Source organism: Hyaloscypha bicolor (genome assembly GCF_002865645.1).
Source record: "Hyaloscypha bicolor E unplaced genomic scaffold K444scaffold_16, whole genome shotgun sequence".
NCBI classification, from domain to species: Eukaryota; Fungi; Ascomycota; class Leotiomycetes; order Helotiales; family Hyaloscyphaceae; genus Hyaloscypha; species Hyaloscypha bicolor.
In genome coordinates, this window is record NW_020194518.1 from 1,259,757 (window position 1) to 1,285,074 (window position 25,318).

At 50.4% G+C, this 25,318-nt stretch overlaps 9 protein-coding genes across 9 annotated transcripts; 5 read left to right on the forward strand and 4 right to left on the reverse strand.

The window, feature by feature from the left end:
* Positions 1-78: 78 nt before the first annotated feature.
* Positions 79-2,272, reverse strand: K444DRAFT_703393 (uncharacterized protein; the record flags this gene model as incomplete). Its single annotated transcript, XM_024888066.1, has 5 exons — positions 1,826-2,272; positions 1,253-1,769; positions 971-1,081; positions 551-891; positions 79-243 (listed from the first exon to the last, which is right to left on the reverse strand). The coding sequence occupies exons 1-5, from the start codon at positions 1,862-1,864 to the stop codon at positions 79-81; spliced, it is 1,173 nt and encodes a 390-aa protein (XP_024742441.1). The 5' UTR covers positions 1,865-2,272.
* Positions 2,273-3,809: 1,537 nt separating this feature from the next.
* K444DRAFT_519005 (putative D-arabinitol 2-dehydrogenase) lies at positions 3,810-5,091 on the forward strand (the record flags this gene model as incomplete). Its single annotated transcript, XM_024873917.1, has 4 exons — positions 3,810-4,120; positions 4,180-4,437; positions 4,565-4,848; positions 4,898-5,091. The coding sequence occupies 4 exons, from the start codon at positions 3,810-3,812 to the stop codon at positions 5,089-5,091; spliced, it is 1,047 nt and encodes a 348-aa protein (XP_024742442.1).
* Positions 5,092-6,241: 1,150 nt separating this feature from the next.
* On the forward strand, positions 6,242-7,210 carry K444DRAFT_182550 (uncharacterized protein). The gene has a single exon (XM_024870826.1). The coding sequence runs from the start codon at positions 6,431-6,433 to the stop codon at positions 6,974-6,976; it is 546 nt and encodes a 181-aa protein (XP_024742443.1). The 5' UTR covers positions 6,242-6,430; the 3' UTR covers positions 6,977-7,210.
* On the reverse strand, positions 7,019-9,860 carry K444DRAFT_182490 (Pkinase-domain-containing protein). The gene is made up of 4 exons (XM_024870825.1): positions 8,984-9,860; positions 7,607-8,915; positions 7,223-7,557; positions 7,019-7,168 (listed from the first exon to the last, which is right to left on the reverse strand). Exons 1-4 carry the CDS (start codon positions 9,767-9,769, stop codon positions 7,061-7,063), a joined length of 2,538 nt encoding a protein of 845 aa, XP_024742444.1. The 5' UTR covers positions 9,770-9,860; the 3' UTR covers positions 7,019-7,060.
* A 798-nt stretch (positions 9,861-10,658) lies between these two features.
* Positions 10,659-11,161, reverse strand: K444DRAFT_625111 (uncharacterized protein; the record flags this gene model as incomplete). Its single annotated transcript, XM_024882478.1, has 2 exons — positions 10,659-10,967; positions 11,003-11,161. 2 exons carry the CDS (start codon positions 11,159-11,161, stop codon positions 10,659-10,661), a joined length of 468 nt encoding a protein of 155 aa, XP_024742445.1.
* Positions 11,162-12,372: 1,211 nt separating this feature from the next.
* On the forward strand, positions 12,373-17,397 carry K444DRAFT_650326 (putative RNA binding effector protein Scp160). Its single transcript, XM_024885629.1, has 5 exons — positions 12,373-12,616; positions 12,684-13,539; positions 13,589-14,859; positions 14,907-15,877; positions 15,925-17,397. Exons 2-5 carry the CDS (start codon positions 12,781-12,783, stop codon positions 16,953-16,955), a joined length of 4,032 nt encoding a protein of 1,343 aa, XP_024742446.1. The 5' UTR covers positions 12,373-12,616; positions 12,684-12,780; the 3' UTR covers positions 16,956-17,397.
* A 192-nt stretch (positions 17,398-17,589) lies between these two features.
* K444DRAFT_553579 (uncharacterized protein) lies at positions 17,590-19,218 on the reverse strand. The gene is made up of 6 exons (XM_024876622.1): positions 19,000-19,218; positions 18,670-18,880; positions 18,575-18,617; positions 18,442-18,524; positions 17,996-18,391; positions 17,590-17,946 (listed from the first exon to the last, which is right to left on the reverse strand). The coding sequence occupies exons 1-6, from the start codon at positions 19,007-19,009 to the stop codon at positions 17,907-17,909; spliced, it is 783 nt and encodes a 260-aa protein (XP_024742447.1). The 5' UTR covers positions 19,010-19,218; the 3' UTR covers positions 17,590-17,906.
* A 1,024-nt stretch (positions 19,219-20,242) lies between these two features.
* On the forward strand, positions 20,243-21,919 carry K444DRAFT_640412 (glycoside hydrolase family 28 protein; the record flags this gene model as incomplete). The annotated part of the gene is made up of 8 exons (XM_024884496.1): positions 20,243-20,293; positions 20,510-20,620; positions 20,713-20,772; positions 20,841-20,913; positions 20,965-21,130; positions 21,224-21,368; positions 21,417-21,754; positions 21,811-21,919. The coding sequence occupies 8 exons, from the start codon at positions 20,243-20,245 to the stop codon at positions 21,917-21,919; spliced, it is 1,053 nt and encodes a 350-aa protein (XP_024742448.1).
* A 491-nt stretch (positions 21,920-22,410) lies between these two features.
* K444DRAFT_581762 (FAD/NAD(P)-binding domain-containing protein) lies at positions 22,411-24,447 on the forward strand. The gene is made up of 6 exons (XM_024877758.1): positions 22,411-22,745; positions 22,807-23,078; positions 23,279-23,691; positions 23,739-24,003; positions 24,051-24,183; positions 24,236-24,447. Exons 1-6 carry the CDS (start codon positions 22,432-22,434, stop codon positions 24,240-24,242), a joined length of 1,404 nt encoding a protein of 467 aa, XP_024742449.1. The 5' UTR covers positions 22,411-22,431; the 3' UTR covers positions 24,243-24,447.
* Positions 24,448-25,318: the final 871 nt, after the last annotated feature.

Below are 25,318 nucleotides of genomic sequence, written 5' to 3' on the forward strand. Positions count from 1 at the left end.
CATAAGGAAGAATAAATGTGATTCCAACTTTAGCGATAGGCGTGTGGATTAGGTCTGAGCTGGTTTGCTTAGTGCTGCTTACTGCTGCTCACTGTGGCTCATTGTGGCTCGATTCTCACAGGGGCTCAGCGAGCTGACTACAGCCCATTTAGCCTTACTGTTAGAGTTCTGAGAGCAGTCTGTCGGCTTCTTGCCGACAATTGCTGATGTCCCAGGTAGTGATCCTAGTGGAACGAGCTGCAGCTGCGCATTGCATCACCTCTGGTGCGACAGCGTGCCTGGATTTACAGCGAGTGATATCGATCGGTGCAGAGAGAATGCAAAGAACAAAGTAGCAAATACCCTCAAAATGATATCACCGTATCCCAAGGATCCGATCTCGCAATCTCCTGGCGCTCAATATCAACTGACTTGAGGAACTCCGAAAGCGGTGCCGCCCGACTTGGTACATAACACACCGGTTCTCATCCAAACACTTCCACTTCCTGAACGACTTTGAAATGGGATGGTCTGAATGAAAACACCCTCAAAACGCAACAGTTGGAGATACCTGTGTAGCCAAGCCGAGCCCTACGGCATTTGCTGTTACCAGACTTCCGCCCCCAGCGGTCCGTGGTACTTGCGAAATCGGCTCTGCACCTCTTATCTTGTCGCCCGCCACTAAGGCAGTTGAACCATACAAAGCTTGACTTGATACCAATATGGCAATCTTCTGGCGATCTTTCGACTTCTTATCATGAAGTTCTTGGAGTTGTGGTGACTCTTTGTAGAAGAGAAGAGAGAAGATGCCATCTGAAGACCGAAGCAAAGCTGGCTGCTTGAGGTGAGGTTCGATCAAAGCCCGACAAAGTTTATGATCGTCACGAGTCAGGCCATAATTAGCATGTTTCACTGCAGGGGTCCAATTTTGGATCCCCAAGCTACGAGGAGCTGACCAGGAGAATCCAGGGAGAATCCAGGGGAAGCTTACCTCCTAACCTAGTCCCTCGCGGCCTTGCCCCCAAAGGGTAGTACTCCGTACTGTGGTAAACCTGCACGTCCAAGCCTCCTCTCAATAAGGGGGAGCTGATGGATACGAAGCCTTTTAGGCTTTTTCATGCTTCTAGAAGGCGTCTTTGGCGAGCGACGGTGGCGCCGTCAATTTCGGATTTCCGCACTCCACGTTCCACGCCTGTCGCCGACCACGCTGGCTGGCGCTTGTGGCTTTGTGCTGCCCCCGAATTATCCGACTTCTTCAATCTCACAGACTCACAGGCCAGCCAAAAGGAAGCAACTCGGTATCCGGACGTTGAGCGGTAATTAAACGTTTTTTTTTTTTTTTTCAGCGCATCAGATGATGGACCTGCTGCAGCCTGCACGCTCGAGCCAGCGGGAGGGAGCGTGGAGGGCAGCGGAGATGGAATTGGAATCACATCACTTGAATGTTTCTCACCGCCATCGACATCTCCGAGTCGGACAGCGTTGGCGACCGCATTATTCTGGCTCTGTTCGAAGAATGCGGCTTGCCTATCAAAGCTCGGCCGACCTGCCAAGATTCCCATTCTAAGGAAGCCTTCTTCAAGGCCCAAGCCTGGGAGTCTGGGACGAGCATCCGCGCCAGGGGGGAGCGGACCTGGTCTCGTCTGGGCCCGCAACACCAGGTCGTGGTCGTGTCCATCCTTCTTGGCCATCACCCACATGTGTGCCATTTTGAGCTGCTCGTTGGTCAAATCCAGCCTCGGAGTGGTCCGTAGTTGTCCGTCTATCGAAGCCCATTGCCCAAGAGGCTGCTATCAAATTTCGTATATGTACATCTGCTCGAGACAGATCGGTAGTTGGTACGTACTCTACCGCCAGCCCACCTCGTCTGGCTTGTCAGCCGCATGGTTTGATCTCCCTCCCATATTGTCACAGCCCCGAATTCAATGGGAAAACTTGAGCACAGCCTGTAGTGGTACCCTCGTGTTGTCCAACTTGTCCAGCTGATCGAGTCGGCCGCTCAGGAGTCAGGGCATCCGCTGTTGGCAGCAGCCGTGTCCAGACATTCGCATTAGCAATCGGATTGCTGTTCCAGGGCGCGCTCCGACGATACAGTACCTGCTTAGGGTCTGCTGGAGAATCACAAGGTCACACACACCGCCTCGCTGTTGCGACGTCGTTCGCTCTCAGGTAACCCCCACGAGTTTCGCGGCCTCTGGTGGTCTTTGGCGTCTCTGGTGTCTCTGGACTAGGGGTGGACAATTAAATTTAATGGCTACCCGATTAAGATATAATTAAATATAATGATCTTAAGACGATTAAGCGTTAAATTAACCAGAGGGCTAGAAATTGATGCCTGTGAAATACTTCTCTCGTCTTGGAGAATGATTCTTCCTACACATCAGGTTAGATAATAGTGCTTTTATTGACTGGATGGATATTAGTATCGGAGGATATTAATATGAGCAGAAGAGAGGAATAAAAATACATCTTTAGTCCTTATTACTATTCCAAGTGCCCGTTATTTTCATTAAAAATCATAAATTTAAGCATAAAATAATGCAGATACTAATAGTAAGCACATTATTATAATAACGCTAAGCCGATTAAATAATTAATTAATTCATTAAAAGTTTGCAAACCCTACTCTGGACCTGCCCTAGGGCCCGCAACCCTGGAGGCCTAGGCGGCCAAGTGAGATTCCCGGCTCTGCCAACCCTGTCCCGGCGCTTCAATAGCGTAAATACAGAAGTGGGTGAGACTTATGCATAGCCGCACGGACATCTAGAAGCTCCCCTGTAGACCTTGCTGTGTAATCTTGGGAGGCGTAGAGTCGTTGAGGCGTTATCTGACGGCAGAAAAAAATCATAGAAAAAGGTGGTGCTGCGACCTTCTTCCTCGCTCTGAGTCCCCCCATCCTGACTATCTCAGTCCACAGTCACAGTATTCTTTCTGCCAACAGACAAATCTCCTTACTTTACCCGGTCTCTGATTCTCTCTCTGTTCACCCTTCGGAAAAGTCTTGTTCTTCGAGCGCGGAGTCCAAGTGGTTTTCTTTTTGCAGCGTCATTCCAAGCCTGCCCCTGGTGACGCATACACGGATACGGACCGGTGGCCACTCTCACGTCGGCTGACAACTTTTCTGGGTCTGATCCATATAAAGACCGCGTCCTCGCATTGAAAAGGCTTGAGTTTGCCCATAAATATTTCTGATTTCTCGTTCTGCAGCTAGACTTGGTTCCTGTTTTAGATAGACACACTTGCGACTAATAGGAAGACCAAGAGCTGGGATTCTTCTGTTTCATTCTTCGCTACTTTAATCGACTTCAATCTCAGTACCAGTACCCAAGAGTTGGATTGTTATTCCTCAGCTTCACAGCGTTACGCTTCTCAGCACAAAAGTACTTTTGGATTCTTGAGATACCCTCTGCAAAGCCTGCCTTGCGTTCTAGGTTCGTATCACTTTGTACTACTCTGTACCATCGAATGCAACTTTGCGTTGAGGAGCAAGGGCTAATTGACAAGCAGATTCGCAAATTTCTAGCTCCTATTAAATACACGAAAGCGAGCACCACTTCCAGTCATATTCAGAAAAGCGAGCCCGATATTTCTAAATTTCGTCATCGAAACTTACATCCGAGACGGAACAATTTAGGTGGATAAACAGAAGTGAATTGGAGTGAATTGGGAACTATCGAACTTAAATAAGGGTCGAGAAATCTCTTTGCCGAACCTCCTTCGTTCCTTCCCCCACACACAAGTTCTTCGAACCCTCTTCGATCTTCCGAAGAACCACCACAAACACAAACAACTCGCAACGACCTTTGCACATTCTTTCGAATACCTTTAATATGTTTGCTCGTTCTGTCATCCGCGCTACTAAGGTAGCTACGCCTTCGCAGATCGCTCGTGCTTCCTTGCCAAAGGTTGCCCGTGCCTCTTTCACAGCTTCCACCAAGCGATGCACCCCTCCGGAGGTCATTGCTGAGAAGGAGGTCCTCCAATCCTCCTATTCTGGTGGAGAGGTGCAGCGTTCTACCATCATTGTTGGTGAGGACGCTCACAGCAGCAAGGTGTCTCCTTTGACTCAGAATGTTTACAACACCATGCCAAAGACCATGCAAAGCCTCAGCTTGATGGGCAAGACTGTTATTGTCACTGGGTAAGTCATAACCTCTACTTCTAACAAAGGCGAAGGCATGTGCTAATATAATTTCGCAGCGGTGCTCGTGGTCTTGGAAACTCAATTGCTCGTGCATGCATTGAGGCTGGTGCCAAGAACATGATCCTCTTTGACGCCAACCAGGACCTTGGAGATATCTCTGCAGCCGAACTCCATGAGCAGACCGGTTCTACAATCCCAATTGAGTTCTTGAAGGTCGACGTCCGTGACGCTGGTGCAGTTGAGAGCGGCATGAAGGCCGTTTTGGAGAAATATGGTGCACCTGATGTTCTGATCAACTCTGCCGGTATTGCCGAGTAAGTTCCCATCTCATGACGTCTTGACCTCTCAATTCTTCGTTGTATATTCACTACCTTCGTTTCCTCAAAATACATCATGCTGGTTAGTGTGCAATTATCCGGCCTTCAGCTAACACTTTCGCAGCTCCAACATCCCAGCCGAGACCTACGATCTCGAGATGTGGCGCCGATTGATCGATATCAACTTGACTGGTTCATTCATGGTGTCCCAGGCAGTTGGTCGTGCCCTGATGGCCGAGAATAAGCCTGGATCGATCATCTTGGTAGCCTCCATGTCCGGCTCCATCGTCAACTATCCGCAAGAGCAATCTTGCTACAATGCCTCCAAGGCCGGTGTCATCCAACTTGGCAAGTCTTTGGCTGCTGAATGGGCCAAGTACGGCATCCGTGTGAACTGCATCTCTCCCGGTAATTCCCCTTCCTCCAACCCTAAACCCCTTTCTAACATGAAATCCAGGCTACATGGACACAGCCCTGAACAACGTCCCAGCCCTCGACGCCCAGAAGAAGATCTGGAAGTCGCTCACCCCACAAAAGCGCCTCGGTGCAGTCGACGACCTTAACGGTCTCGCTGTTCTCCTCGCTTCAGACGCCTCTGCCTTCATGACCGGCTCTAACGTCATCATCGACGGCGGCTACACCCTCTATTGATCGCTATTGAGGATCTTATTCACAGAATGGATACCACCATAACAGTGCAGCATCATCTCAACCTCTCTCTTATCCTTTCTCCGATGAGCAAGGAGCGTTCTGATGAATAATGTTTTTGATGATGGATGTTCGAACAGACACATCATCCTGTAACTTGACGACAAGCTCACCCGCACGGGAAAAGCAAACACGGTTTTCTTTCTTTCGTGATATCCTCGGTATGGTCTGATAGCGGGTTAGCGGGCGGCGTTTCTAGAAAGGGTTTACGATTTGCGTCTTTGGAGCTTGTTTGCATTTTGCTTGCTCGTTTGCATGGTTTGATTTGATTTGATTTCGCAAGAGCACACTGGCTGGTACACGGGGCAACCTAAAGTAAGTTCAAGATACAAGCTTTAATAGGCTTCGAGCTGCAGCAGAAGGCTTTTCACTAGCAATAGAGAGACGCTTCTTCTGACGTTTTGAGTCTCCATCTGTTGTGATATGCTTCATTTCATCCTTAGATGAATCTTCAAGCCTCAATGACGCAACAAACAACCTCCTCCCCTACCCCCCCCTTCTCAAGCAAAGCAGCCCCTCACAACCCGCCCCCAATCCCAAGCCCCAACTAATTCATTCCCGTAAAGCAAGCCTCCCACCCCTCCTTACCCCACCAAACGCAAGCACCAGCTGATAGCCGCCACAAGGGTTTCCAACCCCTGAACAAACAAAAAAAGTTTTTTAAGCGAACCTGCTTGGAGGAATGTGTGTGTGTGGAGGGGGGGAGTTGTCTGTCTCGGTAAGCTGCGGTCTTAAAATCGGTGGGCCCCCCACCACACCACATCCTCGTTTCGCTGCCTTCCCTGGCCTAGCCTCTCGATTCTCGGAGAATTTGTTTTGGTACCGTACTGTATTTGTTTGGTACTGGAGAGGTGGGGGGCGAGGTTTCTATGGGGGCAGGGGTGGATCAGGAATGAGTGATTGATGTTCGGAGGGGGCCGAGGATGGGATGGGGAGGGTAGGGCCTTGGAAGGCAAGGCGTGTGGTGGCAATGATTAGTAAATTGATCGTTAGGGATTGGAGATGAAGAGAGAGTCTTGATTCCTGCTGCCCTCTTGTGCAGTCTCCAGATTGCTTCTCCAGATTACTTTGGTGAAGAACATCACGAGGTCATTTGAAGCGGCCTATTCCCCTCCACAATACAAAATATGCCAATAAGCACACCCAGTTCACAATCACAGGAAGTGCACAAAGAAGATTGAATTATCCACTTCATTTCACCCATGTATGCCGCCTAAGTTCAACAAGAACAGGGTAGTTGGCAACAGGCACAAAGAAAACCACTTTCGTCACGCTGAACTGGATGTCCTCCCTATTTCGTCTCTTCTCCGCCCCCCAGGGCAAAAGTAGGGAACAAAGAAGAAGAAATTCCTCCATAATTCATCGCTTATTTCTATCTTCCCTATGCTCGCATTTCCTTGCGTGCTCCGTTTCATATTTGTTGAAGTCCATACAATCAGCGCCCTTGCCCTTCTATCTTCCCCATGCTCGCATTTGCTCGCTTGGTCCGATTCAAATATTCAAGTCCAACAGTCATTTACTCAGTCATGTCCAAACATTTCTCTTCTCTCGTGTCGTAGTGCTTGCTCCCCAGTTGTGTGATATTCAACTCAAACATGTGACTCATGTGACTCTGACAATTCAACATCGATTCCGATCATCGGTCAAATGTAAGGGAATCCAAATCCAGCCATCCAGCCGGGTGGCCAAACAACGCCAGAACCTGAACGCCTCGCCTGATCAAATCGTATTCGATAATTTGGTATTTTGTTCGTTTCGTATGTGTAATGTACTGTGCAATGCTTTTGCAGCATTCGATGGTCGCCCAGAGAGAAAATTTGGTATGTAGAGGAGTGTTTGTGTTTCGTCATGTGATTTCGTGCTTTTTCTATCTTACTCAAACAAGGTGTTGTAGTTGTGGCGGGGGAGGGGCTCAAGAGGCAGCAGCCTTTTGAGCCTTCTCTTGAGCGCGAGCATTGCGGGCCGCACGGACAAGGGGAGCGAGCTCGATGAGGGGGGCGCATTTCGTCATGAACTCATGCTGCAGCATATATTAGCGGGGTTGACGGGAGAGGAGAATAGCGGAGCGGCTTACTCGTAGCAGATCGTGAGCGCTGGCTCTCTTCTCTGGATCGACCTTCAAGGCGAAGTAAAGGAAGTCCTTAAAGACTGGGCTCAGCTGTTCCTCATCCTTAATTGCCGGTGTGCCATTGGTAGCAATCAAGTATAGAGCTCGCAGGGGTGACTCGGTCAGATAGGGTGGTTCGCCTTCAATCATTTCAATAGCCATGATACCGAGCGACCAGATGTCTACCTTGCGGCCGTACTCCTTTCTCGTGACAACCTCAGGGGCCATCCAATATGGAGTTCCGACCATAGTAGTTCGCTTATTATGAGCTTCATTGATTTGGGCACAGAAACCGAAATCAGCTGAGCGACTCGTTAGTTGTTTTCTCTAAGTATTATGGGTAACACTCACTCAGCTTAATGTTGCCATCCATGGACAACAAAATGTTATCTGACTTGATGTCGCGGTGGATTACACCCTTTGAATGCAGATGCTGCAAACCCTTCAGTGTTTCTCGGCAAACAGCAGCGATTTGTCCTTCTGACATGATGTTGAAAGTAACAACGTCTGTCAAACTACCTCCCTCCATGTACTCCATAATAACCCACAGTTCGCCAACAACCAGGAAGCTATCAATGAAATTGACAATGTTCGGATGCGAACTCTCCTTCATGACGATAATCTCATTGATGATCAGGTCCTTTTTCGGTTGCTGCTCTAGATTCATCTGTTTGATGGCGACCAGTCGGTTGGATCCTCTCTCGTAACCTGTGAATACACCACCAGACGCGCCTTGACCAATCTTAACCAAGTCCCCATAGATGTCTCTTGGATCACCCTCGGTGCAGATCTGCTTCAGACGCGCAACGATGTCAATACCAGTGCTTTGACGTGGGCGATGTCGTGGTCTAGCACCTGTAGCTCTGACTGATTGGCTGGGATGAGGGATACCGTTCAGATTTGGTTGTTGCTGATATTGGTTTTGCGGGGTTGTCGGACTTGGTCCTGAAGGTGGTGCACGCTTGCTGGGCATACGATCTAGGGAGCTTTGATGCTGCTGCATGAGTTGCTGCTGGTAAACCTTTTGCGACACAGGCTGCAGAACAGGAGTCGTAGTAGCATAGGGGGAAACGCCATTGGCACGTGAATTAGAAGGTGAACGGTGTTCCTCCGGAAGGATTGGCGAGACATCTGGTTGTGATGGGGGCACATATGCGAGAGCTGGAAGGTCTTCGCTCGGACGTGACATGCCAATACCAGAGTCCTTACCAGGCATAGGGGGAGGTGGTGCAGCTCTGGTGGGACCTTGGAACGGCACAGGTGGTCGGGGTGCTGGACGCGTCGGTACCAAGCCATTGACATCCTTTGCCTGCAGAGCTGGGCCTTGGGTTGCAGGTCGCGGAACAGGAGGGGGGGATCGGGGGTTTTCGAAGCTAGTCTCGTGGTTTGCTGGGAATCGAGGACTGGCTGGCGGGCTTGTCATAGAGCCATAGTTTGGCGTATTCAGCAGTGCAGGCGAGAGCGGTGGTGGGATCGAAGTACCAACGCGCAGCTCTGGTGTCTTTGCGTTCTCGAACTTGTCCCAGACTTCATCACCTGCCTTTTCTGCATTCTCCTTGTAGAAACCGACGATTTCCATAACAACCTGCGGGTTCTGCTCTTGCTCCTTCTTTGTAATGCCACTATCATTGATCATCCGCTGCCACTCCTTCGGCAAGCCCTGCACAGCGTTAGCAAACGAGCGCGTTTGACGTTGATCCGATCCCGTGGCGTTCGCACGGTACTTACAGTGAACTGGCCGGTCTGGTTATCATATCCTACGTGGGTTACGTGAACTGGGTTCTCAGGTGCAGATATCTTAACTCCTCTGGGCGAACCAACACCAATGCTGCTCATGAAGCCGGAGAAGCCAGACTTCTTGCGCATTACGCTCGGCTTTGTATCCTTCGTCTCATCCGAATATCTCTTTGGAGAGATCAGCTGGTTCTCACCGATGCGCGGGGGCTGCTTTTCGCCCATCTTGTCGCCTGCGGAGAAGCTGGCGGATTGTCGTAGCGGTGGGCTTTGCATGCGCGGATCTGGGGATGTGTGTGCTAAAGGAGGGGGAGGAGGTCGTCGCAGGGAGTTCTGGTATCCGGAAGCTTTCGTCGAGTCGAACTGGTTCAGGATGGAGTTGCCATCAAACGGAGCGCCGACGAATTCTTGCGAGGTCTTCTCGCTGAGGGGACGCGTTGAATTCACCTTCGCGCTTGCCCCGCCCGAGCCCGGAGGGGGCGCGTTAAACTCGGAGCCCGCCAGGACTGGAGAGGGACCAGATATCTGGCGATCGAGTGAGGAATTCGACGATGCGTACACGGCAGCGTTTGGAGAGGTGGTATTGCGGGTATGGCCGTAGTGGGCGTGCGATCTGGGGTAGGGCGCCGAGGGAGCTCTCTGGAGCGATGCGGACGATCGTTGGCTGCGCAGAGATTGGTTGTCGGTGCCACGGGCATCGGCCGAGATGTTCGCAGCAGCTACAACGCTCGGGGGCGGCTTCTTGGTGAGGCGTCGAGAAGGTGTTTTTATTTCCTCCATGTTGACGTGCCTTCCGCCGGGTCCCTCAAACCTCAAACGGAGTCTATGCAGGCTGGGTATGGGTGGTGGTGCTTGGTGCTTGGTGCTCTGGTGTGGTATGGTATGTTTCGACGTGCGCTGCTGCGGCTGCCCAATCACACGCTGGATTGGCAATTGGCGGCTGCGGGACGACCGTTCTGTGTGTCAAGAACGGATATACTTGGCCATCGAACGGGCGGCAGTCGTGACTGGGGGCGGGGGGGCACGAGGAGTTTGCAGTGCAGGAATTGGGGGAAGGGCGATATGCGTTTGCAAGAGAGGCGGTTGTTGTTGATGGAGGAGGAGGACGCGCAGATCAGGACGAGACCAACGACGACGAGGACGAGGACGACGGCGAGGGCGAGGACAGGTTGACGGGGCGTGTTCGCAGCTGGGCAGCCAGTCGAGGACGAAGCTCGAAGTCGAAATATGGCCTTGGATGGAGTGCGTGTATCCAGATTCCCGCAGGCCCATTGGGCAGGCGTTGGCACTGCGCTGCGAGCCTGTGAGTGAGGCCTGCCAGTTGCCAGTTGCACGCTACACTCCCGAACCCTGCCACGCTTGCCTGGACGGGCAAATACTGTGGAGTTGCTCAGTGGCAGAGCCGGAGAGCTCACCAGCAGAACCTTGCGGCTAAAGCAAAAGCCCTGCTATTTACACAACAAGCTTTTCTCCTTTGACTTTTTTTTGTCACTCTCCGGCGGCGGAGGGGAGAGTAAATTTACCAATACAGTCACATAGGGTGCGCCAGCAAGCCCGAGCCCAAGAGCCCATTGAAATGAGCTGGTCTGAGAGGGCCAAGATCCCGCGCAGCTTGTCAAGTGCTGGTCGTCTCAAGACTACGTCTAAGGTATCACCATCTTGGGCCCCCTCACGTCATGACGCCCATGGGAGCGGCTGCATTCGCATTCATCATTGTTGACAGCATTGCAAGTACGGCTGCAGGCGAGCCGGCTGCTCTCCAATAATAGTCCCACAAGCGCTGCTCCGGGTTGCTTCTGTGCGGATTTGCTGCATGGAGGGCTGGATATTCAAGGACTGCTGCAGAGTTCACCTCCCTCCTGCTTGCTGGCTTCCCTGCAGAAGGGTGTCCTGATCCCTGGTGCCGCCATTTGGCGTTGGCTTCTGGGACCATTCTGGAAGCTTTCGACAGTGGCTGAGATCCAACCAGCCCTCTTTCCTGCTCTTTGCATCTATATGAGGAACTTGGATTACCAGCCCGGACCATGCTGCGGTGGAAGGACTCCCTTTCGGTCCGTTCTTCGGATCCCTCGATTGTTCATTGCGAATGTTGTCTCGGCGGGTGGTGCACCACAGCATGAGGGGCAGCAGAGTGACTTGCTTTTGCTTCTGCATTTGCATTTGCATTTGCATGTTCCAACTTTATCACAACATTGGATGTTCAGCTGCACGTCGACATCGAATTCTCAGGGTCGAAAAGCCACGCCGTGCCACCACATTTCGGTCCGTGACCTCCGAGGATGATCAAGGCGACTCCCCCGAACAAGAGATCGGGTGAAGTGCCGGATCCATCATGAACACGGACAATATCCTCAGCCACTCTTGACATGTTGGCTGGCTGAACTACAGTAAGCGCCCTAAAGCACGAAAGGCCCTAGTACAGCACACCCGGGAAAGGTAAACAATTCTCCTCAAATGGGTAGATCTGTATATATACAAAGGATATCTTCAAGTTCCGAATGTTGGGATCAATGTTGGAATGGACCACTTCCTTTAGCTGCCCTTCCAGCCTCCCACCAAGATCATAAATGACCCCGCCATGCCGGGCCAGCCACAGGCTCTCTCTGGCCTGTTCTCTCGGAAGCCAGTGGACTTGTCAAACCTGCAGCGACACTTCGAGGGAGAGCTTCAGTGCTCAGAAAGAAGAGATCGTCTGTCCTAATACCTGAAGCTGAATAGCTGTGAAACATTGGCCCTCCTCGACTCCATCGCTCTCCGAGGGCATTCTTTGATTACACACAAACGCTCCTACGATGTTGAAGACTCATGCCACTGATAATGATCGGAATTTTGGTGTTGGGAGAATTACGAAACCAAATTTCAGAAACGTTTTGTGCAGCCTTCAGCCGTTCTCGTGGATGTTCCAAGCCGCTCCGATACATCAGCCTGTGTCATCTTTTTACCCTCGATCGGGGCTCAAGGTGCTGCCCCGGTCCCTCTGCCTTGTCCTGAGCCTTCTCTCGTGTGGCAGTTTAGATGGCGGTCAGAGGCTTCTTCCCCGGTTTGCAACGGAAAGTCGGATTCCAGGGCTTTTCACGTGAAGCAAATCAAAGGGTCCAGGTTTTTCTTGGAGGACTTTGATGTCATTTCTGAGGATGCGGCCACTGTTGAGTATTTTGAGCCTCAGCTGAAAGTGCTCATTCAACTTAGATTGGAAAACAATTGGCGAGCCGGTCCAGAATCGAATTCAAGACAATTCCTTTTCCCCTTCTCTTTTTATGCAGATGTGAACCAGAATTCGAAGTGCCTTTCTTGCCCTTGCTATTCGGACGCCGTTTCTCGCTTAATCACTAGTCGGCTTCGGAGTCGCTCCACCTTAGTTCTCCAAAGGTCGAGATCCAAAAGTTGTTCGCAACCACCTCCAACCATCCTACAACCCCGAAACACGTTCGACGGCCATTTGCATGCGCCTCCCTTCTCCCTCCACTCCTGCTATCTCTTGGAAATCTACACAACATTGCCCTTTATGCAATTCCATAGACAGTAGGAGTTGTCCTGTCTGATTCGTCTCCGTGGCCTTTACACCGTCACCTTTTTGTTCCGGGTTAATTGGGTGTCGCAATTCGTTCATTCAACCTCTGCCAATTGGTAAGTATATCGCCTTGCTACCGAATGAGTGGATCGCCAGCCTGCAGATTTCTAACGTTCCGGTTAGACAGTCTAAAGCGAACCCAGCCGAACCTCCTCTTAACATTTGATACTCGACATACCGGTTACCCTCCATCACTTTTGAGTAACTTTCTAAAACCACTATGGCCTCCTCTGACTCTTCCGCGCAAATTGGTGTGAATGGCAAAAGCGACAAGCAAGCAACACTGTCTGCAGCTCAAAAGCTAATGCAGAAGCACCATGACGAAGTGCATAAGGCCACCATCGAGGAAGTTCCAGACGAGGAGGACTTGAGGCACACGCCCGAACCAATATCGGCCAGCGTTCTAGAGTCCACTGAAGAAGCCGCACCGCCGTCACAATGGGGTTCCACAATGACAGCAAAGGCTGCCGGAAAGCAGAAAGAAGCTGCCCCTGCCAAAGAGAAGATCCCCGTTTTGGACACACAATCTAACGAATTGTTTCCTGGCTTAGGAGCCCCAAAGTCTGTCCAACCTGCGCAGTCCAGGCCTAGCTGGGTCGCGAAACCTTCACCAGTTGCCCCAAAGGCAACCAATGGAGGAGCAAACGGCATCTCAACCAATGGGTCTTCTACCCCTAAATCTGGCATGGACACACCCCCCTCAGCTGCAAGCTACTCAGCACCAAAAGGTGCTTCAATGTCGTTAGCTGGCAATCAAGGGCCTCCGATTATGGTGCTACAAAAGCATGAGGTTTTACCACGCAACCAGTTGAAGAAGCCCCTGGCAGAGATCGTCAAGGATGTCAACAAGAAGTACAGAACGAACATGACCGTCTCAGCCGGAGAGGGTGGAATTTTGGAGTTCCGGGAAACTATACCACCGAAAGACGCCGTTAGAAACCAAGCTCTCAGAGACTTGGGAGTACAAATCGGCGCAAAGGTCAGTACCTCAAGCCGTTATAATTATTCCTTTACTAACAGACATATAGGCTTCTAGTCAAGTCCCGATTCCCCGTTCTGCGAGAGCGCATATCATTGGCAAACAAGGTTCGACCATCAAATCATTGCAAGAGGCAACCGGAGCTCGAATTCAGCTGCCGAAGACGGATGATGGCCCAGCCCCGGTAGATGAGGACGATGACATGGTCAATGTGGTCCTTGAAGGCAACCCTGTTGCAATTGCGATGGCAAGAAGAGAGATTGACAAGATCGCCAACGAACGCACCGGACCTGTGACTGCCAAGCTTCGGGCTGTTCCTGCCGAGTTCTACCCTTTCATTGCCGGACGTCATAACGAGAGAGTCAATGCATTGGAAGAGGCCCACGGGGTCCAGGTTCGAGTTCCTCCTTACCACACGTGGAATGCTCAAGCTCCCCCACAACAGCCCCTGGCAGGTCACAGCCCTGCTTTTCTTCCAGCTGCTGAGGACAACCACATCTCTGTTGCAGGTGACCGAGCAGCCGTCCAAGCAGCTCGCGCGGAAATCGAACGCTTCGCTCAAGAATTACGGCAACAATTGGCACTTCGACAACTCTCTGTGGATAGAGCCCAACATCAATATGTTATTGGTGATCGGGGCATAACTCCCCAAGATTTCTTCGCCAATACTGGCTGCGCTATTGTTCTCCCCGGCCCTGATGAGGAGGAAACCATTACTTTCATCGGTCCCGCTGAAGCTCTTGAAGCAGCTGAGAACCGTGCACTAGAGCTTGCAACAAGCATGCAGCAAGGCACAGTCAATATTGCCCGACAAGGAAACCGCGAGCATGCTCGAAACGTTACTCAATACCTTCGTGATCGGAAGGAGCTTGAGAGACTGGAGAAGCTCCACCAGTTCCATATCGCAACAACGCAGCGAGAAGATACATGGAACATTTTCTTCCGAGATGGCAAGAACGCTATCAGGGCACGAACTGAGATCAACAGCATTATCGATGCCCACCCTCCAACTCGAGTTTCGATAGTCGAGGTTGACCCATTCTTCCATGCTCACATCCGGAAGGAGATTTCACCCAAGGTCAAGAAGGCTTATGGTGTCCATCTTGTAATACCTGAAACGACCGATTCAGAGATGCCGGTTATCCTTGTGTTCGAGGGTGAGAGTGGACTGGAACCCGAATACCAAGTTCCACGGGGTCAACCCAGCCCCTCCGAAATCGCAGCCTTCCAGCAGGGTTTGCAAGACGCTAGAGCCCATATCATTGGGATTCTCAGCAAACAGGCTCAAATCATCAGTGCCTCCATCGATGTGCCTCAAATGTAAGTTTTCTGACCTTATTTGGGTCTACCAGGGCTAATAATTGCAGTTTCCACGAAAAGCTAAGAAAGTTTATCTACAAGGAGCAACAAGCTCGCTCTGCTGATCAAATTCCGGTCCGTGTGACGAGTGCAGGTACGGTCGTTACTCTTCGTGGCCCAGCTCCTGCTGTTGAATCCTTGGCTGCAAAGGTTGTAGCCTTTGTTGAACAAGCAAAGGAGGACGAGAAGGAGCGCGGCTTTACGTTGTCATTTGACTTCCCCCAAAAGCATGCCAACCAACTTATTGGCAAGGGAGGAAGCAACGTCAGAGACCTCCGAGATAGATTTGATGTTGAGATCAACGTCAATGACGGCACCGTGGAATTAAAAGGTCCTAAGGCGAAAGCAGAGGCTGCCAAGAACCATATCACCTCTCTCGGGAAGCAATGGGCTGACGAAGCAACCTACGTTCTGAAGGTTGATCCAAAGTACCACCGTGAGCTTATTGGTGCTCAAGGTGCTCAAATCAACAAGCTCCAAACGCGATACAAGGTCCAGATCCATTTCCCTCGATCAGCGAGACAGGCCAGAGATGATCAGTCGAATACCGATGCTGCGAGCGAGGCTGGTCGTAGAGCCCCGCGTCGTGAGCAGGAGCCTGACGAGGTCATCGTTAAAGGCCCCAAGAAGGGGGCTGATGAGGCACGAGACGAGATTCTGTCTCTTCTCCAATACTACAAGGACAACTCCTACACTGCCGCCGTTGCTGTTCAAGCAGGCCAAATACCATCGTTGATTGGAAAGAGTGGAAGCGGTATGGACGAGATTCGACAGGTGACCGGCGCCAGAATCGATATTCCAAACGCCAGAGACGCCAAGGACCCTTCTGCCCGGGTTGAGATTCAGATCAAGGGCACAAAGGCTCAAGTCGCTCAGGCCAAAAAGATGATCGAGGAAAAGAGAGACGTCTTCGATCAGACAGTTACAAAGACCCTGGAGGTGGACAAGAAACACCACAGGGCATTAATTGGTGCAGGAGGTTAGTCATTTGCTCCTCCCTACATGGATACGAAGCTAACTTTTCAGGTTCTGCACTTCGCGAAATTGTCGTCCAGGCCGGCGGATCTGACGATCGACGTGAACTTGCCAGAACAATTCAATTTCCCAAGGCTGAAGCTGATGGCAATGCTATCAAGATTGAAGGCAAGGCAGATGTCGTCGATAAGATCATCGCTAGAATAAATCAAATCGTTCTCGAGAGGGAGAGTCAAACCACTGAAACCATCGATGTCCCAACTGACAAGCATCGATCACTCATTGGTCGGGGGGGAGAGACAAAGAAAGAACTTGAGTCCAGGTTCAAGGTCTCCATTGACATTCCCAGACAAGGCAACGGCCAGACTGGCGTCAAGATTGTTGGTCTGCCATCGGATGTTGAGAAGGCTAAGAATCACATTCTTGACCTTGTTAAGGACCAAGAAGGCGAGACAATTCAAGTACCCAGAAAGGTCCATCATACCGTTGCCGACAACGGCCAGTTCTTCCGCAGACTCCGCAATGATCATCAAGTCACAGTTGATCACGCCGGAAACAAAGTGCCTCCCAAGCCTGTGGCACCGACTCCTCGATCCAACGGCGGTCCCCTCCCTTTGATCACCGACGATGAAGATGATGCAGCTGATGCATTCACATTCAATATCATCGACCTATCCGAGTCCAACCTGGAAGGAGAGATCCCTTGGGTTCTTCGCGGTCCTCCTGACAACCTCGCCAAAGCCAGAGCCCAACTCGCCGCAGCCATCGAACAAGCTCTCAAGAACACCACGACCGGATATCTGGTCCTCCCCGATCCTCGCACTTACCGCTATGTCATCGGGCAAGGCGGCAGCAAGGTTAACAGCATCCGGAAGGCCACTGGCTGCAAGATCACCGTTCCTCGTGACCAAGCAGCAGGCGAAGCCATCGAGATTGTCGGCAGCACTGAGGGGGTCGAGAAAGCCAAGGACTTGATTTTAAAGGCTGTCAAGGACGGAAGTGCCAACGCGAATGGTGGTGAGCGCTCGTTCAGTGGCGGCAAGGGCGCCATTGGCAGCAATGGCAACGGAAACTGGGACTAGAGCGTGTTGAGGATAGATATCAGTGATTTACAGTGGTGATATACAGAGCGTTGGAGACGTGCCGCGTGCTGGGGGTTTTTTCTTCTTCTTTTGCTGGTGTGAGCGAGCGGGAGAGCAGTCGTCATGCATTTGCGAGGTTTCGTGGTTGTCGGTTGTATCAAAAAGAATCCAAGCGTTTTCGAGCAGACAATGGATGTCTTTCGATGGTCTGCAGACAGACAGGCAGACGGTTTCATCACGCTTTGTGCATTAGGTTCTTCGTTGCTACACACGTTTTGTAGCTTTTCTTCTAGGCAAGCAGCAAAAAATCAGAGTTTCTGGGTTACTGAATACAAACTTTAGTTTTTGCATAAGCGTGAGCGTGAGAGTGTGAGGGGTGTGGCAAATTATTCCTCTTGTTTTCGCGATTTGCATTACGTGCTGGCTAGATTACAGATGTGAGGTCCGAAAACTAACCCCTTTTCAACGTGAAAAGAAATATTGACACACTCCCTCTCACACTTTCTAGGAATTGCTCACGTGAAGACGTGAACCATTACCCCCACAAAAGAAAAGTAAAAACAGACCCTAAACCATTCTTCATCGAATATGAAGCTGAAGCAGGAGCAGCGGAAATGGGTAGGCAGTCGGGTCACATGCACGATCGGGGCTTGCGAGCTTTGACAGATTATTCTCTTGTCTTTGATTTGATTTGCTTGCGTGGTAAATTACAGATGCAGTGAGCTCGATCGAGCAACACAGCGTATCCAGAGCCCCCCCTTCAGCGCCATGGAGCCATTTCGCCAAGCTTACAAGAGAGACGGTTGATCAGAGGAAAAGGAAAGAAGCGAGAAATGTGCTTTGAAGCATCTGGAATTGTATCATGGGACGTTCTGGTGAAGCATGTGATGAGAATTGAATGCCGGAGGAGTTTTCATCGTCGTCGTAGTGTTGATGGGGGCGTCGTGTCTCTTACTCGGCGTCGCCCATGTCGTCGTTCTTTTTGAAGACCCTGGGGAGTTTGTTAGCGGGGTCGGTATGAAAAGGGAGGGGATACAAACAGGTGGGATTCATAAAACTTCAGCATCTTCTGCGGGCACCGCTTGTAGACTTGGGCAAGTGGATGCTGAGTCTTGTGTCCACCCCTCCACGTCAAATATACCACAACATTATTGTCATTCCCCTCGCAAGCATCAATGCCCGTAACGTGCTCTTCCCAGCTCCCAGTCGGTGGCTTCCACTCAGCCTTCGATGCGCTGAGTGGAGGCGACCCGTCTTTTGGGTGGCCGTTCTTCTTGCCTCTCTTTGTGCCGTTCGGTGCTTCGGCTCCCGTGCTGGCTCGGCTACGCTTCTTGCCTTTCTTTGCGGTTTCCTTCTTCTCTTGCCATGCTGCAAAAATCGCCTCTTTGCCACCGACCTTTATGAGGTATTCGTTTAGGACTTTTGACGCGGTTTCTCTGGAAGACAAAATTAGTTATGCAAATACTGGTTAGAAGCGAATGGTTACAACAAGTTCTCTTCCGGCTCCCATGTGCGGTCTGATGCTTTGTCATAGCCCTCCCATTTAACCTCAAATCTCAACTCGCCGGTCTGTGTAGATGTTAGAATCGCGTGATCAAGTGGAGTTCGTGAATACCGACATCCTCGTCAACGAGATGGCTTCTAATAGATTCAACGACGTATCTGCACAGAAGCTTATCAGCAAACATTAGCGCATAAGACAGGAGTTACGCACTCATCCGGGCCAACCTCATCATCATCATCGTCTTCATCTTCATCTTTGTCGGATTCCACCATCAGGCTCTCCTCCTCTTTCTCCACAACCTTCGGCTTCGCCTTCTCCGTCGGCTTCTCCTTCACCTCCTTCGCCTGCTTCTCCTGCTTGATTGTCGCGGGGGCTGGGACCTCAACCTCGCTCACGTCGGAGGCTTCGTCGTCGCTGATTTCTGCTTGAGATGAGCCAATGCCGAACATCGAAGCTAAGCCAGACATCATATTGACTTGGCAGAGCTTCAGCGACGTAGTGCCACTGTGTTTTGAAGGGTTTACGACAGTGTTTACTTACGTGGAGGCATTGTCTGGGTAAAGTGAGGTTTGTTTAATGTTGGAGGCTGGCGCGAGGATTCGCAGTTGAAATAGAGCGCCCAAAGTTGAAGGAGAGGGGTAGAAAATATGTAGACTTGGCGTAGGGTGATCCCGAAAGCGAGCGCAACAATTGCTCGTGGATCGGGGTGGTGAAGTAGAGATTGGAGAGGCTGGGAAGTGGTTGGTGACGGCAGAAATTCACGCGACTGGTTCGCGATGGAGAAGGGAACATCGGGCGGGTCTACAAAAGGCTTGGTGATGAAACACGTGACATCCAACCTCCTTTTCAAATCGGAGGGAAGTCTTGCCAAAGGGCATGATGAAGTCGGGATATATCAATACCGTGGCTACTATGTTTCGACACATTCTTCTCCGTCTTTCATAATTCGCCTTTGATGGTCGATAATCTTCAGCAAGATGGTTCCACAGCATTTCAGACATCCGCCACCGTCGCCTCGGCTGAATGCCATCCTCCTTTATTTCTCAGAAGCAGAAGCGCGTGGGATCAAATGCTATGAAAGAGTGTGATACATCGTGGAGCACGGCATAAGCATCAAGCTCCGTCGGGCAAGGGAAGCCCCTTCCGAACACCGGAGCAGTTCGTAACGAATCTGGCTTGGATCTCATAGGTATTTTCTAGATTGGGTTGTGAGGCGACCCTTCCTATTACCCCCCTCTTTCTTTTTGGACATTCTTACTCTATTCTCGCTCGGGGGGGTCCGACAAATGGATCAGCTGTTTTTCCTTTGCAATCTTGTATTCCTTGAAGTGACCAGAAGTCTGATGATTGGTCCTTGGTTTCAATATTCTCTATTCTTGTTCTTTCCGTCAGGCAGCTTCCCGATAGATTAGTCTATCCTATGCGTATTCGTTGTAGTCGAGACGGAACCGATCTAAATTCGGAAGTACTCCTCGCGAAGTTTGACCAGTCTATCTGTGGGGTAATACGTTTCGGCTATAGAATATCTGCCTCCGATATCACTCCCAGACAAATCACGAGCGTGACGTTAACAATGTTAGTACACAGCCAATTGGCATCCTTAAGCCATTCTTGAAAGAGTTTCACATTTAGTATATCTCTGGCCCAAGCTCTCTTTCCTCTTTCTTCCCCGAGACTTCGATCTTCAGCGTGCCACCTCATATCTTGAACGTATAAATGTAGCCCAAGGCTGAAGTTAGTCGTTGCTCTAGACGCCTGTTTATTCTCTTTCGTGTCTATCATAATGGGGCTCGGTATTTTCTCAATCTCCGGGACCCCGTTTATTCCAGCGTTGGTAACCGCTCAACCCTCCGCGCATGCAGGACCAACTACGGGAGAAGCTTAGAGGAGCAAGAAAACATGCAATGTTCTGGTGGTTTTCGACTACGGAGCAGTGGCCAGCAAGACGCCAGACATACGGCCACGGATTTCATCTGCTTTCGCGGTTTGCAAGAATGGCGGAACGGGTATTTCCATCTCCAGCGCTCACTGGGAATGATACTCATCGAAGCCAGTCTATGTCCCTCCCGGAGACCACGGAATGAGTACATGGGCCGACTTGAGCGGAGGAAATGCTTGGGCTCTTCAGCTTGACGGGATCATCTACCTGATCATCTACCTAGTGGAGTGAGATTAAGCTCACCTGTAGAAGAAAACTCAAGGCTGAATCTTCATACCAGAACCAATGGCGACAATATGATTGCCATTGACTAGGGGTTCGATTATGAGATGTGCAGCACCACATCGAAGGGTGCCGTCCAAGCTTATGGTTATGTATTTCATGCTGATAAATGGTACCGAATGCATGCAACTTCCCCAGCTCTAATGGTTCACCAGACAAGAAGTATGGAGCGCGAATTCTTCAGTTGAATTCAGTCAAAGACTTCTCTACTCACAATATTGATCTAGTTAACAGCAAGCACTTCCGACCCGCCCCATACAACCCCAACTTACATAAATTCGCAGCGCCTGCATTGCATATTGTGCTAGATAAATGCTCCAACGGTGAGCTTTACAACACGACCATCCGAGGTGGTAACGAAGGAGGGCTTGACGGGATTGATATTTGGTGTTCGAACATCCACGTCCACGACGTGGAAGTAAGCAACAGCAACGAATGTATGGTATCAAGGTAGTGTCCCATCACCCTTCGTTGACCACCAACTAGCTCGAATCCTTTAGAGTCCAGCAAGCCACACGCTCATCGAAAATATTTCAACTGCAGCGGCGGCTGCGCCATGGGCTCTCGTGACCGGAACCGGTATTTCTCCCTCCCGTCCTCTGTTCCCCCCTTCTCCTCAGCTAATAATCCAGACATGTCAAGCATAATCTACTGTAACATTTACACAGCAACCTCCAACCAAATTTACGTGATAAAGTCTAACGGCAGCTGCTGAACCATCAAAAAATGCTGTCAGTTCAGCAACTTCATCGGCCATTCCAACGCAGAAACTCTCGATCTCAACGCTTTCTGGCCCTCTGAGAAAGTTCAAGCCGGCTCGGGAGTTCGGTATTTCAACTTGACTTTTAATAAATGGAAAGGGGTCTGTCCGAATGGAACCAAGCGAGCACCAATGAATGTTATCTGTCCTGCTAATGTCCCCTGTACCGGGATTACGATCAGTGATTTTGCGGTCTGGACCAGAAGTGGGCGTTCCGTGCTGTGGAAGTGTAAGAATGCTTTTGGGAGTGGAGGGTGCTTGGATTCTGGGGCGGTGGAGACGAACTCGGCGATTTCGACGATTAATGCTGCTCCGTAAGTTCTTGTGGGGTGGGGAAGTGAGGAGGGTGAATAGTGCTAATGAGGCACAGGTTTGGATACAATATCCCGAAAATGCCAAGTGATTTGACTGATCTTCCTCTCATGGAGAGCATTCCTACTCCGCCGGTTCGTATGACTTTCTTTCCTGCTGCTTTGTAAGCGAGTGTACTGTTTGGGAAAGCTCAAAGATCGAGCCTGTCCAATGTTCGAGGAGGGTGCCGGAGGTGACTCGTGATATACCACCAGAAAAGTCAACGGCTTACGGACACAATGAGAATGGATCAAGTACCTTCAGATGAATGTTGCAGCCCTCTATCTCGCATTCTACAGCTTCTACAATAATTTTCATCGCTCGTGGCAGTCCATCTAGTTTTGACTTACCTCGTTAGTCGCCTGTCAGCACGAATCGGCAGCCCACGACAGTCGAACTTCCATAAGCACTAACGGTCCACTCGTCACACCTATTAAACCAAAACCTGCAGCAAGTTGTCCCCAGTCATCCCCTGGAAAACTTCCCTGAAACCCCAGCAATATTTGAGACCCTTTGGCAGATCGTGCCGAGGCAGACATGGATTAAACCCTGTCCCACTAACACCTTCCTCCTTCGACTTCACTCCAATTCTTTCCTCCCTTTGAAACCTTTCTTTCCCAACTCTTCAAACAACACCAAAATGGCTAATAGAGCCCCATCCGCCTCCGCCTTCACGGCCATCATAGTCGGCGGCTCGGTCGCGGGCTTGACACTAGCTCACATGTTCTCCAAAGCACATATTGACTACACTCTCCTGGAAGCCCGTGATACTATCTCACCACAGCTTGGAGCTTCAATAGTTATTATGCCGAATGGGGCGAGGATTCTGGATCAACTTGGTGTTTTCGAGGACATGAGGGACGACTTTATTACCAAGATGAGCAGGAGTTTTGTTAGGAGGAGCGATGGGAGACTAGTCTCGTGGAATGAGTGGCCTAGGATGGTGGAGGAAAAGTGAGTCTCCGCTTCATTTTCCCGAACTTTAGTTTTGGTTGGTGTGGGCTGATGGGAACAGGTTGGGATATCCGTGCAGTATTTGTGAGAGGCGCAGGTTTTTGGGGAGTCTTTATGAGCAGTTGGAGGACAAGTCTAGGATTCTGCTGGAGAAGAAAGTTGTTGATATCAAGCATGAGAAGGATGGGGTCGCGGTGAGGTGTCAAGATGGGAGTGAGTTTAGAGGGGATTTGGTGATTGGTGCGGATGGTATTCATAGTCGGACGAGGGTTGAGATGCAGAGGCTTGCGGAGGAGATGGGACCGAAAGGGTTGATGGATAGGGATAAGTCAAGTAAGTCACTGGGAGGAAGCATGTGTCGCGATCAGGAATCCTCAGGGGATCTGCATCTGAATGCTCGAGTGAGTACTGGCTGTGGATATGACGATGTAGTACAATGCCATCCAGGTCTCCTTCAGTGTTGGGAGATTTCTGTTGTTTCGCGACCTCATCCATTCAAATTTTCCAGGGGAAGTAGACTAATCACCGCCTAGGCATAACAGCAGAATATAACTGCTTCTTCGGCATCGCCGACGAAATTCCAGAGCTCATTCCGGGAGATAGCCACGTCTCCACAGACATCGACCACTCCTCCCTTCTTTTCGTCAGCCAAGGTTCCAACGCAGTAACCAACGCCCGCGCAGGCGGTCTTCCGCAATGGTTCTTCTTCTCCAAAATGGACCGCAAATACTCGGGCTCCTCCATTCCCCGCTTCACAAAAGCTCATATGGATCAACAAGTCGAAGAGTTCGGAGATTTCAAACTAACAGAAAACGTTACGTTGAAAGAGATCATTAAAAAGTCGAGAACCCTGAGCTATTTGCCGTTGGAGGAGGCGAGCCATGAAGTATGGACGTTCGGCAGGATTGTGTGTCTCGGAGATGCGATCCATAAGATGACGCCCAATGTGAGCCAATTTCCCCTTCACTTATGACAAGCCACTGAACATTTCAGCTCGGACAAGGCGGGAATCAAGCAATCGAAAGCGCGGCCGTTCTCACAAACTGCCTCATCGAGCTTCTGCAAAAGACTTCCGACAATAAACCCGAACTCTCAGTTCTGAAGGAATCCTTAAGGCAGTACCAGACTCTGAGGCAGAAGAGAGCAGAGAAATTCGTTCATTTGTCGGCGATGGTAACGAGGAATGATGCACTTGCTACGCTCAAGCATACGGTACTGTTTCTGTACGCAGAGCCGCTGTCTGGAGAGGCGCTTACTGGTAAGTCCATCTTCCGAAGGTCTTGAGTCTGGCTGATTTTGAGCTAGCCTTTCAAACGGAGATGTATCACACAGCCCCATACCTGAACTTCCTTCCGCTGCCAAGACATGTTACGGAAAATGAGACGTGGAAACAGGGCATAGAGAGAGTGAAGGCAAACGATATTATTCCGAGACCACGGTGAGAGTGTCCTTGCTTGGTGGTAGCACAACTTGACTGACAATCTCCACAGGCTGTAAACCAGTCGGGTCCCCTACCCCCAGTGAACAGAAAATAGTACCCCGAAATGAAGGATGCTTCCATCTCAAATTCAAAAGCAGCATTTGGTAGATATTAGATCGGCGGCCTTCTCCATGAATATTATTCATATAGAACTAGATTCATATCAACATTATTTTCAGAAGAGTTTCACCATTCTATTATTAGTCCCAATCCCAATTCCGGTGCGTACCTCGGTCCTGTGTGGTCTTGGTTACCAATTGCCTTTTGCGTGTACGGTAAACTCTTCCGTCTCTAGTTGAGAAAGCACTGATGGAGTAGAACTCAGATTCCCAGATCCAAGGTGACCCAAGTGACCTTGGTCATCATCTTTCACCAACATCCATTGTCTTTCTTCAACCCCGCCTGGACGGTGTTGATGTGTCTAGCCATAACTCCGCATCCCAGCTCGCGGCCTCACGCTTATTCGGCCCTAAAGGATTCAGTCCATAGCCAGGCAGAACGTAGTCATCGCCCTGGTCAACAATAAGTCCATATTCCGACTCCCAGCTATAAGGGGATCAGTGCCAATGCCTTCCTGGCCAGACAAGTTGAGCTGCCAAAGTTGCAACGCCCTCATGGTTTCCAGTAATTCCATCCACCTAGGAAAAGCCTTGTCGGGATAGAAAGGGGCCCATATTTTCCCAGGTTTCTCGAACCATGACTTCAATCACGTTTCCCAAGGTTCAGACTCGCTCTTCGCTATGGTATCGACAAAACCAACGGCTGACAAGGCAGGAAAAGAATCTAAAACATGACTGAGGTTCTTGTTAATAGATAACTGCCGGGCCACAAAACTGGCAGATTCTTCCAGCTGAAAGATGCCGACATGGTAGCGTAAAGTCCTGACATTGCGGGAGAGAACAGTATTCCGAGCGATTTTTTCGAGTATGTTGAGACGCTTTCTTTGCATGCAAATCTGATCGACTTCAGCAGATATGGGCTCAAAAAGAAATACAATTCTAGACCAGAAAGTCTCGCGGCTCGAATGTCTTGGTCTTCGGGAAAGGTCGCGATGATTGAGAAATGATCCGCAGAGAGCATTGAGACTGGTGCG